The following is an 18,033-nucleotide window of genomic DNA, read 5'->3' as shown; positions in this document are numbered from 1 at the left end:
CCCTTTGTCCCATATTATTATGCGTTTCGGTAGCTGCTGGAATTCCAAATTGAAATCAGCATATTGCTAGATCTCATTTCATGCTTTCAGGAGCCACCCTGGCTAAATCCATTCCCAGGTAGTGCTTCTTTGTGCTGTGTGACAGGCTGGAGGGGGAAGGCAGACGTGGGGAGACAGAGAATCAGGTTTGCAGATGTTTATTCAGTGCTGATCACCACTTGAGAGGTTTCATATTTGTTGGTAGTTACATTAAGGTTGCTCCATAAAGTTTTTCATATTCAAACTAAATTACTTGCTTTAAAATGCTAGACTTACATTTCCCTCTCCTCTCTCTCTTTTGTTCTGTGCTTGCTTTTTTCCCTGGTACCATACACTTACCTTCTCATCGAGTTGTTTCTTTCTCTGGCAGCGCTCAGATGGGTTTGGAGGGTGGTAGACAGTCACCTTGCCGTGTCACAGGTGGCCGTTTTAATCGCAGGCTTCGGAAATGGGCTGTTTAATTGGTGCAATTTTGCAGAACAAAAAATCTCTCTTCAGAGGTACTTCTATAGCAGAACAGGGGGGAAAACTGTTTTCCTAGCTGGCACTTCCTAGAAAACACTTTGGTGTCTAAACTGAGCTGAAATGATTCCAGTTACACTTGTTTCCAAAGCTGTTTTTCCTAAGCAAAATGGAATACATTCAGGTTTTCAAGCTACCAATTGCCATTTTTCTCTCCACATCCACCAAGACAGTTGATGAAAGAATGTTTCTTTTGCTATTCTGTCTCTGTATGTGCTGTTTTTGCTTTGTAGTAACTCAGGTTGGTGTGTCCCAGGGACATAATATGTGTCCAGACCCTGGGATTCCAGAGAGAGGCAAAAGAATAGGCAACGATTTTAGGTAAGAACCTTTTATGTTTGTGTTTCTGCATGCTGCAAAGCTATTGTTTATAACCATCGTGTGTGCTCCTTGACGTTACGTAGTCTGTTTTTAGAGACCATCTGCACACATCTAAATGTGCTCTGTCTGAAAGCTTGCTGAGCCTAGTGATGTAGAAGAGCAAGTGTGTATAGAAGTGCACGTGTGTGTGAGAGACCGTGTCCTGGATGATGATCTGCAATGAGTTCTTTGGGAATATTTCTCCTTTCTCAAAATGGGCATCTGGCCAGGCTTGTATAATCCGTGTTTGTTGTCAGTCCCATTTCGAGTGAAGTGCAGAAAGAGCTGTCTTAAACAGCAACAGCATCGCTTCTAACGTTAGCTTAAGTCACAGCATGCCCCTGCCCCCAGTGAATTTCAGGTGTCTTCCCAAAGCACTGGTACAGTTCCTTGTCAATAAGTAAATGTGGTGCTGGATAATTGTTTTCTTATAGAGTTTAAAACAATGCTGTTATTCCCTTGTACTTGCTAGCGTTCATTTAAAGAGTGTAGGAATGAATCAGCCTGCTGTTAGCAATGGGGAATCAATATTTAATCTTATTTTGCTGTCGATAGCTGTTTTGTTCACTAAAAATGTCTTTCAATTTAACCTAAGTCTATCCAATTCTCCTGAAGTCCAGAAAATGTATTGGAGGAGGGGGAGTGAGGGTGGAGGAAAGGCAATTCCCAACAGAGTCCCTAAATGCCACAGGATAAATTCTCAGCTGCTGTAAACCGGCGTTGTGTCACTTCAGTGAATAAGATAGGACTGGCTTCAGCAAAGGATCTGAATCCAAAGTGATAGAATATAGAAGAAATCTTTCAGTAGTAGATAAAGTTTTGTTTTTTTTTTTTCTTTATAAGAATGCTGAGCATGTCATCTCTTGGGACAGAGTCTGTGCTCCCGAACTGAAAAAAATTCCCCCTGAAGTTGCATTGAAAGACTTGAATCTGTTCGGGGACTGTCACCACCTCAGGCAAACAGTGCCCAGCATAAGCAAATGAATGAGGCAAACGCCTGCCCCTCATTCATTTCTGCTGTTGCCTGGAGGGCCAGTGAACTCTCTCTGTTCACAATTTGGAGAATCACTGGGATAATAAAAAAGCAAGTGACAAACACGTTGCTGCAGAAGCTTCTCAGTTGCTAACTTCACTTTCTGTTCTGTCTGCTAGGTTGGGTTCCAGCATCCAGTTCACCTGTAACGAGGGCTATGATTTACAAGGGTCCAAAAGCATCACCTGTAAGAGAGTGAGCGACATGATTGTTGCATGGAGTGACCACAGGCCAGTGTGCAGAGGTGAGAAGAGGAACGTTTTTTATCGAGTTGGTAGGACTAATGAGAAAATCCATCTCCTTTATGTCCCATTCATGCATCACTCATTCCGTCCTCAAGTTTGTCTGCACTTGGTTGCTGCCTGTTGCCTTTTTCTTTTGATAAATGCTGTTCCAAGAAGCAGAGCACTATAAGTGGATATTTCCAGGCTTGCAGCTCCCACCTGCCCTGTGGAAGACCATCTCTGGTTCCTCTCAGAGGCACCTTGCTACAGCCCCTTTGTTCTTTCGCTTCTTTTTGGTTCAGTTTTTCCTTCTCTTTAAAAGTCAAATATATTGTTAGGCAGTCCTAGAACAGGTTCTAGGTTGGAAAAACAGGTTCCTGTTGGAAAAATTCAGCTCGTCGCTGCAATTTCTTCAGTGCTGCACTGGGTTCGTTTGTTTTCTTGGAAATGGGAGGTTGGTCTTGCTCGTTCGTGCTCAAAAGTCAATAGGATCTTTATTCTATTCTAGTGGGGATTCTTGTTTTCTGGGTAAGCAGAGTAACACGGCTTCAAATTTTCAATCTTTTCAGCTCATGTCTGAGAAAGAAACCTTCACTTGATTCTCATGCAACTTTCTGATAGCAGAAATTCAGGTTTTAAGACAAACGCCTGTTCCTGTACACAATAAAACTAATAAAACTATTAACTGTGGAGCTTCATAAGCTACTAGCTCTGCAGCTGATGGATTATGTGTGTCCTTCATACCTGTGTACTGTGTCCACACCTCTCAGCAATGCTTTGTCCCTTTTTGTTCTCCACTCCAGATATTTCTTTTTAAGGGATAAGGAGGAGAGGGGGGACGAGGTGAAAGTTTGGAAGCTAGCAGCAGCCCGATTATCTTGTGGCCCAGCCATGAGATATCAGCAAATGGAGTTTTCTTTCAGCGTAAAAATGAAAACTAATGTCCATTTTGCCCTTGGCCATTTTGTTTTCTTTCTCTCTATCCTCTCTCTCTATAAAAAGTGGCATGCATAATTGTGCTATTTGTAATGCTAATAATGAACAACTTGTAATATTTTTAATTAAATCCCTCTAAAGCTCTTAAAGTCATAAATTGGTATTTTTTTCAGTTCTTTTCCTCTTTAATTTCATCTGCAGAGGTTTTCAAGGCTTTGGAATCCCATCTAATTCTTGAAACAAGCCTAGAATAAATTGAATCAGTGTAAGAGGATATTTGGCATAAATATGTGACACTATAAAGGAAATTTATGGTGTCCTCTTGCAAGAGATAAGAAAGGATTTGCCTGCATTATTGCGATTCTGTGAATCAACTTAAAAAAATTTCTACCACTAACTTCCATTTTTTTTTTCTTTTCAGAGTTTTCCATTTGCTTTTTATCTCAGTTTTAAGCCACATTTTCTGTTTCCATTTTGTTATCGTGTGGTGAGTTTCTTTCAACTTGCAGGGTGCCTGACCAGCCAGCTCTAAAGCCACTGGACTGGAGCAGTTTCTAACACCTGGTAATGAAGCATCTTGCCACTGTGTTCAGAGAGGGAATTTTAGCTTCCCTTTCTGCAGCAGACTCCCTCTGAGTCCAAGGAAGAGTCCCTTAGTCCCTTTGTGGCCCTGTTGCCCGCTTTTAAGATGCGAATAGCAGCCCTTAACTTTTACTGTCAGGTGGGACTGGGTACATGTAGCAGGCCCCAGGAATGGGGTCACACAGGGCAGCAGGAATGCAGCCCTGCCGTACGGTCAGTTTGGCCGTGAGACCATTTTCCATGCTCAACTGCTGTTCAGGGGCAAAAAAAGCCCTGCAGAAACCACGTTTGCAAATAGGACTCCTTTGAAATTTCAGATAGATTAATTCTGAGGATCCATCACAACAGCAGAGGCAGTTACAAAACAAGGATGCTGTTCTTTACATTTTCTGATTAAATATCACATCAAAGGAATACTCCAAGCAAAAATTTCCCCCTTAAGTGCTTTTCAGCTTCTACTGTACCTAAAATGTTTTGAAGATGTGAAGTCGAGCTGCCATCTTCGTTCTTTGAGTCCACAGTTGTAGCAGAACGAAGTCAGCCCTCACCTAATAAATACTTGATGTGCAGTATTTTTTTAGATCTGCAACGAAGAAAGGAAATATGACCTTCCTGGGACATTAAAAAGGATCTGTGTCTTACCTGGCATCTTTCGTGTAGCTGCTTTCAATGTCCTGGACATGAAAGTATTTCTTTGAGTACTTCAACACAGTAAGCAAATACTAAATCAGTGTGAGAGCTAGCAAATGGGTTGTTGGTTGGTCTGGCGGTCCATCTGTTTGATAGCCTCTGGAAACACCCCACTCATCCAATCATCACAGATAAATCCTTTGTCTCTGATGTTACATGGAAGAAGATGAGCGTTTTGGCTAGTGAAAACAACACAGGGCAGCAATTTTTAATTCTCCCCTGCCTTCATACAGTATGCATCACTATTTCTCTCTCATCTCCAAACAAAGAACTCCGTATTCATCCCAGAGCTAACAGACCTCATTCCCACATCTGTCTTGTTTTCTTTTTCACAGCAAGGATGTGTGATATGTACCTTCGTGGTCCCAGCGGTGTGATAACTTCTCCCAACTACCCTGTCCAATACGATAACAATGCTTACTGCGTGTGGGTCATCACGGCACTCAATCCAGCCAAGGTAGGTCTCAGAGATACGTTCTCATGTCACTATTTTATTGTCTTAGTTGAAATAGTGTGTAGCTATGGTCCTTCACAGGACTAGTCTCTGATATTTAGCCCTTCAGGTTTCTGTTTCTGAAGTCACACCCTTCTCTCTCCCCAGAGACTTCTCACACATTTCTCGACTGTCTTTAAAGACCGTGTCCTGTCACATTCTGTCTCTGCTGAAAATCCATTTTATTAAAGGATGTAATTAAAAGTGAATGTAATTATTTTTAATCGAAACCTCTTTGATATCTTGGCATGAATGGCGGTGAAATGCCAAACAGCGTAGCAAAGCATCTTGCTAAGCCAGTGCTCAGTTGGGGCAGAAATGCTGTGCCAGGAATTCTGATTTTTAACTTCCTTTTGGCTGATAGCTGGCCCCTAACCAACAGGGACTTCAGCCCGCAAAGGGCCAAGAGCAAGTGAGGGAGGGAGGATTTCTCTTCAATGCTGTTTTTCCTTTTCCTTTACTTTTTGGTTATAAACAAGTCCTTTTTGTATTTACTGATGTTCAGAACACTGGAAGTTGGGGATGATTTTTTGTCTCCGTTGGTCTGCATGTGCAGTTTGGCAGGGTTCAAATCCTTTTTCACTGATCAGTACAAGTCCTAACTGCCTTGGTCTTTGTAAGATGAAGTCTTTCCCGTTTTCCTGTCACAGGGAGAACAATCCTCAGTGCCTCTTACCTCTTAGAGCTGCCCTACAAACTCAGCCTGTTCCTCTACAGACCTGTATGGGAACATAAGAACAAAAATGACTTCGTTGCTGTGTTGAAGCTCAGAATACCCTGAGGTATCATTCAGTGCTTCTGCTGAAGACAGGTTTCATTCTTTTCAGTGCCTGGGTTCCTACTAATATAATCTTCATTAGTTTGGGAGAAAACCTTGCATTCCAAGGCACTGAGCTCATATGCTTATCCAGTCAATTATTTCTTGGTCCTTGCCACCAGACAGCCTTGCAGTTTGGCGCTCTGCCTTCTGCCGCTCGTCCAAGGAAGTCATTTCACAAACATGTTAGTATCCCGGCATCTCATCTTTCACAAGAAATTGTTCCAGTCTGTAGAAATTCTGGCAACCATCCACAGTTGCAGCCTGCTTGCTACCTCTGATGAGATGGCATCTTGTCCTCTGATCTCCCGTGCTTTGCCTCCCCCTGGAGCACCTGCTGCAGCGGGGCAGCTAGAGCTGGGGCTGGCTGAAGAGCCCTGTTGAGTTCTGTTTCTCTCTCCCCATCGACATCAATTCAAGCCTTTAATAAGTACAGATCACTGGTGGATTATGATTTTAATGAGGAGTATTCCTACATTCCAATTTCAGAATGGGTTTGTATTTAAAGGGCTGTCATTAGCTGGTCATTTCATACAGCGGATATTTTGGTTTGGCTGCATGGGAGCCTGGTAATGACCCAAATTCTGGGAAACTGGAGTGTGGAATCAGGATATTTTTTTCAGTGCTGATTTATTAGGAGTGATTTACTGGTTAATCAGACTCAGGAGGTTCTCCTTCATCAGGGTAATGTGCGAGCAGAGAACAGGCCACATGTAACAACAGCCATTACTGCTCAAGTGTCAGCTGGGCTTCTCAGCCGGGGGCCTGCAGACCCTCGGGTGTACGCTGCCTGCACATGGACAGGCTGTTGGATACATCAGCTTCTTAGGCACTGGTATGTATCATGTATATCTTTCTTTTTGTACATCTTCGTCTTTCAAAGACCAGCAAAATCCCAGTTTTGCAAATAAAATAGTTCTCTGTTTTTAAGAAGAAACTGTAATGAGCTGGCCTTGGATGTGCCCTGGGCTTTACGGAGGCTGACACTTTTGTCCCACTACAGTTTAGAAAGGAGGAGATGGCAATCAAACATCTGGATGCTTATGTGCCACGGCCACTATATTATTGACTCTTTTTCATGTTGCTTTAGAGTTGAATAATTGGACTTTCATGTTCATATCTGTTTATTTTCTGGCCTTTCTGCTAGCCTTGTGCCTAGCCTAGATGGTAGGAAACAAACTTTTTCTGCTTTTTCAGCAGTGTGATAGGATAAGCTTTTGTAAGCTTCCAGGGCAGACTCTCTCATTTTTCAAAAAATTGGTCTTCTGGATTCCTACTTAGAGAAATTTTCTCTTCTTCCTCTGGTTAGGTTCTTCCTCAGCTTTTAAACCTTTATCATAAACTGTTGATTAGAAAACAAAATCTGCAAGTCCTGATCCTTAGCTTTCATAAATTATGAAGTGAATTGAAATTGGCAAAATCCATTAATTTCAATACTTTATGTAGAACAGAGGTTTAATAGCAAAATAGTAGTTATGCTACATGGGCTGCAGCCTCATATACTGTAGAGCTGTAGCACAACTGAAATAAGAAAGATAGGCTGGTCAAATCAGCAGTTCATACTCACTGTCTGTAAAAAGGCTGCCATTTTCTTTTTCTTTGAAGTGATAAACAGTTAATTAGCAACATCAGTTTATGAAGGGTTTCTGGGAGAGTTTCTCTTTTTTGAATGTTTCATCCTGGAAGTGTAATTTACAGGTAGGGGAAAACTCTGCATCTCTTTGAAGCGCAGAGGACTGAGAGAAATGCAATAATTGTTTTGGGAAAGCCACTGCTGTGCATGCTTATTTCTTTGCACTGTGTGTTGCCTGCCTGCATTACTTTGAGCTGTAGTTCAAAACTGCAGCCCAGTACCTTTCCTCTGTCTGAATGGCAGGGAGGGCTCTGCATGGTCGTGGGAGCCGAGGCAAGGCACAGGCTTCCTTCTGGCACCCCTCAGGAAGATGGGAAACAATTAAAATGAATCCATCGCCCTAAGAGTTTTCTACTGTTTTCTATATAATATATTCTACTATTCATCAAGGCTCCGGGAACCAAAGCCGTGCAGACAGGACAGCATCTGAGTAATGAATGTACAAAATGGCAAGTGGATTCATGGGCACAGACAGTTCCTGTTGTCCAAAAAGCAGCCCCTGGTGTTGGCTGTGTGTGCTACTGCAGCCGCTCACGGTGTCGCAACAAGTGCGTGCTCCAGTACAACACTGGGAGTTGCTGGTATCTGTCTCTGCAATTCCTACCCACAAGTCAACGAGCGCTGCCTCCGGAACATACCCGGGCATGTAAAATCCTTAAATGAAGGCCCGTGTTAGAAACATGTTGCTAAATTAGAGAATTCACCTCCCTGACTCATGTTGCTTTTGTGCAAAGGGGATGATATCATCATTGCACATTCCCCAGCATGGGTGAGGGAGGAATTGAAGATGAATTAATTAAAATGCCTATAAAATACTTTGAAGATTAAAGCATTATGGGCCTGGGCTGAAGCCTGCTGAAGTCAGTGGTAATCTTTTCATTGACTCGAGTGATCTTTGGATCAGGTCCTGTTATATGAAGCTTTTAATATGAGCGATGGGAAAACCACTGAGCTGAATTTAGAACTCATTTGCAAGTCATCTGTTCTATATTTGGAAAAGAACTGTGAGCCAGATTCACTGAGGTACATAATCCCCTCGAAGTTTGCTCAGAAACCTACATAAGCAGTATTAAGGGCATAGTGCTCTTCAGTTGACAACTCGGAATTATTTCCTATACAGAGGATGACATATTAAAGCTATTTGGGGGAGTATTGAGAGCTTATAGATTTCTTTTTTTTGCTGGTCCCTGGTGCCACGGGAATTAATTTCAACCACACTGGAAAAATAAGTCACTCGGGAACTGAGAAATGCATATGGTAATTGGTGCATTTGCATCAAAACTATTTCTGAACCTTCTTGACATACCAGATGTCACTGGTTGATATTTCTCCTGCGGTTATTCTCACCTGGAGTCTAGCTAGCCAAACACAGCTCTGTCCAAGCTTCCGTGTCATCAGTGGAGAGAGATGGGCCCCTCCGGGGGATGATTCATCCCCTCTGAAGACAGATGCTCGAGACGGGGGAGAACGGGAGGGAGATGAGTAATGTTTGCTTGTAAAGCATCTGAATATAACTGCAAGAGGTGCCGTACTCCGTGGCGAGAACGGGTGTTTTTTTCCTATGAATGTGACTGCACTTCAAATCGCTTTGCAGTGTGTGAAGCCTTAGAATCAGGTGTCATATTGAAGCCTATTTTCTCAACTTTGCTAATTGCTTCCTGTCACTTCAATAGCTTAAAATTGAGGTTTTGTGTCATTCGTGTATTTGTGTGTGCTCGTAGGTCTCTTGTTGTTTAATGAATCATTAAATAATTTTCAGCCTATAGCCCAAATAGAAAAATAGGAAAATGGATGAATAAATATTGTATTCAGCATCCTGTTCCTGTGCCACAAGGTTACAGTCTTCAATATACTAGACTGTAATTAGTCATTTAATTAGGGTCAGACTCCTTAGAATGCAGTTTACTTGAACGAGTGGTTTAACTAATGACGTGTGCTGTTTTACAGCAGTGTGTTCTTTGTATTAATTACGTTATTCCATCATTACATGGTTTAATAATAATCTGCACAGGTTAATATTTTGGTACTACTGACTAAAATTAATGGTTCCAAACTTCTGTGAAGTATCTCACCAGCTACTGTTTCAAGATCCTCGTACTTTTGGGTAATGCCCTATTTTCACAATGTCATGAGTAAAATACTGAACTTGCCTTTTTTTTATTTTAATGCATTTAAAAAATAATTGCATTTGTATGTAGAGCATGGTAGCATGTGACAGTTCAGTCCGAGCTGTATGCGCACCCATTATTTTTAAAGAACTTTGAAGCCATTCAACACCTGACTGACCACTTTGTGGTTTAAATTGAGTAGCTTTTGACAGCAGAAGGTTGTCATCTTCCTAGAGAGTACATGCAGGCCTTGGAGAGACTGCAGAGGCATCCTCATATTTAACAGAATAGGGTTAGTTGTTGCTTTTGGTCCGTGGTGGGATTTTTATCCCCCTGTGATTGCAAGTGTGCTCAAGTGTTTGCAGGAGATGCTGCAAGAAATTACCAAACAAAGATTTTAACTTTTCTTTAATATCCATTGCTAAATGACTTCCTATTACGGTCTATTTAACTGAGTGTTATTATTATTATTAGCATTACAGCAAATTAACAGGCTAATTCTGGTGTTAGTATGAGTAATACTGGGGTCTAAATGTATGATCCACCCCACGTGAAACTCAGCTTCATCGGCTGGTGCCTGAACGGGAACTCAGTTTGTGACGATGACCAACTCCATCAGTCTGGCGGGGTGCACTCATGAGTCTCTGACCTCAGCGTGTCGCAGTTCCCTGGGGAGAATCACCCCGCACTGGTGCTGGCTGCCCTGTGCCGCTGATGCTTCTCTTGGTGGAACAGCTGAACTGGTGGATGGCAGCTGAAATTCCTGTCTCTTACCCCAAATCAAGAGGTGCAGAGTTGCATCAGGTGTCTGTGGTGCTCGGTACACGTTGTGGGTCCTTCTTGTTAATTTTGGTAACTTCTATTTCATGTGTGAAATAGCAAAAGGTACTGTTAAACCAAATTTGGTAACATAAGCTGTTGAGAGTTAGGTAATTTAATATATTTACAGGCATGTGTACAAAGGGATGAATGCATTTATGTGTTTATGTGCTTTCCTGGATCCAGGCAGTTGAAAAGCTTTGAGACAAAGCTCCCATTACTTTCGGTTGGTACTGTGAATGTAAAGCAATTCTGTAAATTCAGCTCTCTTCCTTTTCTGTTTGTTTACCCTGTCCAAGGCTGGATTAAGGGCCTTGGTCTCCTGAGTCAAAATGTGATTTTCAGTTATTTGCAAATAAAAGATTTCACAAGCAGCTAAGAGACTTGGAACACAAAGCTCTTGACTTCAGTGGGACCTCTGCTCCTAAACGGTGCGTGAAGGCTACGTAAACCCTGTCAGTGCCTCGTGGTGGGGGTGGAAGGGTGGGACGGAGCAGGAGAAAACCACAGGGTGGAGCAGGCTGCCCAGGGGGAGATTGTGGGTACTCCCACCACGGAGATACTCAGAAGCTGCCTGGACATGATCCTGGGCACTCCATAAAATCTGGGTCTGTGAGAAGCTCCTGAGAACCAGGTGAATTTTCTGACCGACGCAGACCAAAAAGAAAGTGTTTATTACACCATAACAAATGTGCTGCTTATATGCACGTTCAAATGTATCACCAAAATCTCAGGCTTGTAAAAGAAATGGTAGAAATACCTGATGAAAAAAGCATGCTGAAATCCCACCACATGTATCTTTATCAATAAAGTCATCTCAAAAATCAGTAGGTTAAGCAGAGGTAAGAGGTAACTTCAGTAAGTATCATCTGAAAAGAAGTGCCACAGTGCTATAAAAAGGGAGGGTGGTCGCTTTTGGTGCTGTCCTGAAGATACTAATGCTTGTACAATTGCTCCTCAATAGGCAAGCAGGTAAATGAACAAGGCAGGAGGCTCTGCTGGCTGCCTTGGCAGTTGATTCGTATTAACATGCTCCATCTTTGCCAGGTTATCAAACTCACCTTTGAAGAATTTGAACTAGAAAGAGGATATGACACTCTGACAGTTGGTGACGGAGGACAAGTTGGAGACCAGAAATCTGTGCTTTACGTGTAAGTAGCATGTCCTTTGTCACCGTGAGAAATCCGTGTCTAAGTTCGGCCTGATGAGATTTATTTATTGCTTCGATGGAGTCCCAGTCTGCTTGCTGGTTCTGTTTTGTAAGCAGTTTCTCATTTTTGGTGGAGCTGACTGTTCTCGGTGTTTTCTTCTCTCATCATGTTCTCTTAGGCTTCAGCTGACAGAAAAGCTTTTTACTTCTTTGCTTCTGTTTCTTGACTTGCCTTTGTCAGGATCCCTTAGAGGCTGAGGCTGTCCAGGGAGCTGAGTGAACAGGATTAAAATTTGGATATAGTGTATATGCAAACCCTCAATTTATATCCTTTAGTTTGCAGATGTGGTGTTTTGTGGAGGTTTCCTCAGTAGATGAGACATTGTAGATGGTCCTACTTTCCTTCCAGGCCTTCACATCTTTGTGTTTCCCATCTACATGTGTTTTTTGTTGTTTGTTTTTTTCCCAATTTCATGCAATTACAAAGGGAAAATTGACCAGTAAAGGGCCACTGCAGCCGTACTGAAGGATGAGAAGAAATTTCTGATGTTGCCAGTTTTTTAAATAAAAAATTGATACATCTTCAGTGTATATTTTTTAGATTTGAAGACCAAATTCTTTGTTATAGTAAGGGTAACATGGAGAAATAAAGTGAAATAGGCTCTGTAGCAACATTTGCCATCCTGCTTGCTCAGTGCTTAATAACTGGCGAGGGTTTGGGTTTCAGCTGGAAGGAACGTGTCAGTCAGACTAATACCAATCAGCTTGTGGGTTTATAGATTGAAGGCAAGGGTTTTCCCTGACCCCTGTGTTTGCAGTGTGTCAGCATCAATTTCTGGTACCTGCTGTTTAGGCAGAGTGTTGAGGTTGGTGAGAGCACTTGGCTGCTCTGAGGAAAGCCTCTGCTCTGCGTCAGGACCTCACGGATCTGATAGGGTGGAAGTGTGTATGCTTCAGAGAGATTCCCCTTTGGACTTTCACATCTCTCTGAATTTTATTTTTTACATATGCAGTGTGCTCAACTCTAATTGTGATAATTGTGTATCATTCAAATCCACTTTACTGAAGAAACAATGACTGTTATTGCTCTTCTGAAGCATCAAAGCAAAATACTGCGTGGCTTTATGGTCATGCCCCTTGTCTGTGATCAGGGCCAACCACTTGTCATATCAGTGTGTGCATCTGTTGAGTACAGCTGTAAGCCAGTGGTGTTTGTCGAAGTCTTAAATGTCTTGAGGGCACTTGCAAGGGCAGGGAAGCAGGGAAAAACCACCAGGACTTTCAGAAGGAGCATTAGAAGTGGTAAACGGGGCAGCTGGAAGAAACTAGGGCTACTGGCAAACAGCTTTAGTGTGTTAACTTGAAAGACTCCCTGATTTTCTCTCTGATTTTAAAAAAAAAAATTAAAAAAAGTGTAACACAAAACTCTCCAATAGCTACTCTAGCAAAACTGTTTTACTCTTTCCAACTGATAAAGCATGTTTCATACTGTGTCTTTTAATTTCTCCCTTTCACTTGTTTTAACACACGAATTGGCCTCCCACTCCATTTTCACTTATCTTTTTTTGCTTGTCTTTGCAAAATCTCTGTTGCTGAGTTTCATCTTACTGTGCTTCTCAGGACACGAACAGCAGTGATACTTAAGTCAGAAACTCTAACCTGCAATATATATAAATGTAAGGTCTGATTATTGTGAAAGTGTTTGTAATTAAAGTGTCACAGAACATTTCACAGCTGATTGGCCCAAATGTGCAAATTACAGCCAAGGGAATAGTTTGTAATAACTTGCCGAAATGATTTCTCACTCCCTTCCTTTTTTGTTTGCCTGAGGCCTATGAAGATTTTCATAAATTTTGTTTTAATCATTCCACGTTTTCTCACTCTGTATTAGGGACTCAACACCTTGCTAATACAAATACAGAATATCTATGCCTGCCTGCACAAGGTGTGTGGTATCTTCTCCCAGCTGCAGGGGATCTCTTTCCATTAAATTGCTGAAGCTAATCCTGACACAATTTGTTCATTTTTCTTTTTAATCTGGGAGGATAAGTTGGAAACTAACGAAATGTGAAAGAGGTGTGAGGACCACAGAAATATTCTATTAGTAATGAATGTGGTTGAAAGTCCATGGATGATTTCTTTTAGCATTTGCTATTCTCTTAACCCAAGGTGAGCTAAATTCACGCACTAGGTGTATCCACTGGATACAAGCTGTAGCTTTTTTGGAGGAATCAGCATGCAGAAATCTAATCCTGTTAAAGATAAGAGTTCTAATTTTCTTACTACTCTTCATTTATTCTTGGCTATTCAAGAAGAACTCAGTCCTGCAGACTTTGAAATCAAGAAATAAATTTGAATCAACTTTCGTAGCACCAGACGTTATCCCAAACTGAGATATAAAGGACCATTTGTTTCCAGTCTCACTCTCATCCCTGTAAAACGCATCTCAGAGAACGTAACAGATTGTTAGGCTGAGCTTTCTGACTTGCAGGGAGGATTTTATTCCCTAAAGTAACAAGCATCCAGATCAATCATTCAGCTTGTTAAAGTAGAATGTGAAAGCATGCAAAAACCTTTGAAACACCTTTTCTGAAGGTTTTTCTCTTGGTATGTTTCTTGTTCTTGTCTGCTGCTTAAATAGATTGAGAAGAATCAACAATAACACTTCTGAATCTTTTCCAGTCCCCATCAAACCCTCTGGATGCAAAACAGTTATTAAGAAAAGATTACTTCCTAATCTACCAACATTGTAGGATCAGTAAAATTTCTGATGCGGGTCAAAGGAATAACCAAGCAAAGGTGGGGGCAGAACTAGAAGAGTTTTGATGGGCTTGGGAGACGTGGATTCAATTTCAGGGGAAAACACGCTCCAGATCCCATGGCCAAAGCCTGTATGGTGACCAGTTTCGGGTGTTAGAGTGGTCCCTAGTGCACGTGTGACTGGTAAGACAATTTTGGGGATTGGGAGGAGATTTATTTGTATGGCATGATTGGTCCCGGTTATGATGATACCTGTAAGGCTATTTGAAAGAATCTGGCACTCAGCGGGTAGCCAGCTTTAAGAGTGTTAAGCAAATAGAATAAGTAGCACAACCCTTTGAGCAGTCATTTTGCTTCACTCTAAACAAACTGTAATTGGCAGATCAGCCATCCTGTCTCCGATTACCCAGGAAAGTGGGAATTGTAATAATTATGCCTGGAGGTTGCAAGTTACGTTTATTCACAGGATGTTATCAACACACAGCTGCCGGGATTGTTCCCTTGCAGTACTGGTTTGCAGTAAATCTTCCTTGAGAGCTTGGGGTTCAGTTTTATCAAGAAGTCTTTCAGGTGCTGCTGTTGTACTTGAGCATGATGCCAGGCAGAAGCCACGTCTATACATATCCATGTGTTTAAACTTAAGTAAACACTACAGAAAAAAGGAAAAAAAAACACCTCTCCACTTGCAGTAGTTAAGCTTAGGGTAATTTATACATTTATCACAGATGATACCGTAGCAGAAATAGTATAATAGCATTAAACACTGCCACTGAGACAGACAACATAACACTCGTGTACCTCTAGTTATGAGCCCTTCCCACGCACCAGTGCTCTGTTTGCAGAAGCAGAGGGAAGGGAAGGAGCTGTGCTCGGAGCGGGCATTTGTGCCTCTAAGTGCCTGCGCTGGTGCCTGTGTGGGTGGGGATAAAACTCTGAAGCTGTGCTGAACCACAGCGAGGTGATTAATCCCAAAGGCTGAATGAGCCACATATGCCTCATTAGTACAGATAGATTGGTGACATTTTTCTTAATCTCCTCAGCTTTCCTAGGAGTAGCCTTGCAGGGTAGGCAATGCCCTGAGCATCCCATACTGCCTGGATTAGTTGGTGTTTTTCAAGGGCTCCTAGGACATTCCGCAGGTTTGAGGTTCATGCCTTGTCTTCAAGGTGTTGATTTTTTTGCCTTTTTTTTTTTTTGAGGTCCCTGTGGAAACTTCTCTGTTACGAAATAAGCATAGAGAGCATGTTGAAAGTAAATTTTGTAATACCAGAAAATATCTGTAAAAGAAGTTAGGAGGATACAGTGACCAGTAAGGTTTCTGGGACTTTGTTTGCTTATATCTTGCTTCAGGGAGAAAGGAAATACTAGTATTGATGCTGGATAAATATATTGTAACGATGGTACTAAACTGTAATTATTTATAGCGGTGGTGATAATAACTTCCAGGCCCTCAACTGTGATAAGACTCATTGTTATAGGTAGTAATCAGAAATACACTGAGAGGCTCATCTGTCCTGAAAAATCCGTCAGGATTCTGGACAATGTTTTGTTTTGGGGTTGGTCTTAATCATGGTGGCATTGTTCTGTCTGCTTTTACTCTTACAGAGGTATAAGTGGCCTGTATTTTGGTGGAATACTAAGTTTCTGGAGGTATACAAACTATTTACATGTTTTTATTTATTTTTCCAGCTTGACAGGCACCACAGTCCCTGATCTCATCGTCAGCACACAGCACCAGATGTGGCTCCTCTTCCAGACGGACAGTGTCAGTAACTTGCTGGGATTCAAAGCAACATATGAAGGTAATCCAAGTGTCTCTCTCAGAATTTACCTGTTTTTAAAAAGATAGAGATGAGATGAGATGGGCCTAGTTGCTTGTGAGAAAGGAGCTTCTCAAAATACTGAAGCTCTGCAAACTTTTCCTTAAAATTGAAGCTTTGCTTCAATAAGAACAGCTTTTGTGATTTCTTTTGTGTGAAAGCAGACTGGATAGCTAATGTTTCATTGCTGTTTCATCTGCTTTGTTGGAAAAAGAGTTGGTGAGTTTCAGTTAAGTGATGGCATCTGCAACAGACTGTGCAAGAAAATGAGATCAAGTAATCAAAGGTTCGTTCCAGTAGATCACTGGTACGAACTACTTCAAACTTTGACTAATCTGTAGTATCACAAATAAAATAAAAATTCATTTTGGGATTTTTCAAAAGAAACTCTTGAAATGCATTAGGATGGGGATGCTGAACTCTGCCATTAACTTCTATCCTCACTGTTGTCATATGTATTTGCAAAGTTAAAGTGATGGGAAAGTATTCCTTACTTCTAACTCATGTAAGGGACTGGTGATTCTAGCTGAAGTGTTTTTTAGATCCCTGTTTTGAGATGTTTCTAGGTTTTCCAGAAATCCCTGTCTTGTGTGGTCTTTCAGTGTGAGCACATCGGGTTGCTAGCTTCCTCTGCAGGCACTGGGCTGAAGAATGTGCTCCCCTTCTGCTGTCGGACAGCCACACACCTGCAGGGGGGAGCTTGTTTCCAGGATGCAACCTCCAGCACGGGCACACTGGAACGCTTCCACTCACATCGTCATCCTTTTGCTTTTGCTGTCAACTTCAATCTCTTTTCAAAACATTTTCAGTTTTGTCTAAAACCTGCTGATAGAAGGAATAGCTTACTCTTTCAGCTCTGATGCCTAAAACTAGGCACACAAATCATCTAGACATGGGGGCTGATTGTGGAATGTCTGAGGAACAGCAAGTCCCACTGACATCAGCATTAACGTTTAAATCAAAACTGTTTCTATCAAGGGCCCTAAATGCACATTAGAGTTCATTCATATTTAAAATGTTTCCCTGGAACTTACAATATAACACTTCCCTGAAACACAGTGTTCTGGCCAGGACCTGACCATGGCAGTGCTGCTGATTGACGCTAAAGTAACAACAGTTAGGAGCCTGAGGGGACTTGACCTACTAGAAAACCTAGTTGGACCAAATGTCAGCATGTCCAGGCAAGCTGAACAGTACCTTGAAGGGGGATTGGGTCACAGTGCTAGAGTAGTTAGAGCATTGCAAGGCCAGGTCAGCAGGAAAGTCATTAGAGACATAGATAAAAAGAAATGGAAATGGAAGAAGAAAAGGGAAATCCAGGCTGATTGTCCTGGGAGTATCTTAATGGTACTATTTCAGTCTTAGTCACTGTACGAGCCTGAAAACATGCTTTTTGCAGTAGCTGTGAGGTCTGTCTCCTGCCACATTTGTCAGCGGTTGATTGTTGGCTGCCTGGCATGGCAGACTGTTGCACCCCTGCCTGCCAGCTGTGGATGGGTGAAAACACTCTCCAGCTCTGCTACAAGATCCTGTCTGGTTAGTTAATCTCATCCAAAGGGCAACGTGGACGTTATTCTTCTATTTTCTTGATAAATCTTGTATTTATCCTATAGCACAGCACATAAAGTTGCAAAACACACAATATACAGACTCAGCTTATGCTGTTAGGAGCTTTGGATCTATAAGGAAGTTGACTTCTTCCTCTTCTGAGTTGCTCTGATGTTATGAGAGCTTCATCTCTAGCAAGGCTGAGCCCCGCTTAGTCTCTGTGACCTCAGCAGTTGCTTTGGGGATCGCTGTTGTCGTTCATGCTTTGGAATCCTGTTTTATGGAGTTTCCAATGGCAAACGTGCTTCTCCCTTCCCTACTCATCAGCTTTATCTGCACAGCTGCTACCTGGTTTTGCTGTAGTGGTGTATGTCCAGAACCTTCTAGAGGAAAAAAAGGAGTGTTCTGGACCTGTTGTGCCCCAGTGAGCCCTAAAGGAGAGGGACCCGTCCCTGGTGAATGTCAGTCCTTTGACCAACACATCTGAGCAACAGGCAGA

General features: G+C 42.0%; 1 protein-coding gene across 24 annotated transcripts in view; it reads left to right on the top strand.

Moving 5' to 3' along the window:
* The window catches only part of CSMD2 (CUB and Sushi multiple domains 2), a 337,680-nt gene that overhangs the window by 176,157 nt on the left and 143,490 nt on the right, over nt 1-18,033 (top strand). For 21 of the 24 annotated variants that reach the window (XR_013941772.1, XM_080566779.1, XM_080566782.1 and 18 more), the window contains 5 exons: nt 795-882; nt 2,074-2,228; nt 4,722-4,843; nt 11,304-11,407; nt 15,856-15,968. The exons of 1 other annotated variant lie outside the window; for it this stretch is intronic. Coding sequence is in view for 22 of the 23 variants with exons in the window: in XM_080566779.1 (XP_080422905.1) it covers nt 795-882; nt 2,074-2,228; nt 4,722-4,843; nt 11,304-11,407; nt 15,856-15,968 (582 nt within the window). In the remaining variant the exon portion in view is untranslated. The remainder of the gene's footprint in view (nt 1-794; nt 883-2,073; nt 2,229-4,721; nt 4,844-11,303; nt 11,408-15,855; nt 15,969-18,033) is intronic. 2 more of the 24 variants (XM_080566795.1, XM_080566786.1) reach the window with 1 other exon arrangement.

Source organism: Anser brachyrhynchus, assembly GCF_964034855.1.
Source record: "Anser brachyrhynchus genome assembly, chromosome: 24".
Classification (NCBI taxonomy): Eukaryota; Metazoa; Chordata; class Aves; order Anseriformes; family Anatidae; genus Anser; species Anser brachyrhynchus.
This window is presented reverse-complemented; position numbering and strand designations above follow the sequence as displayed.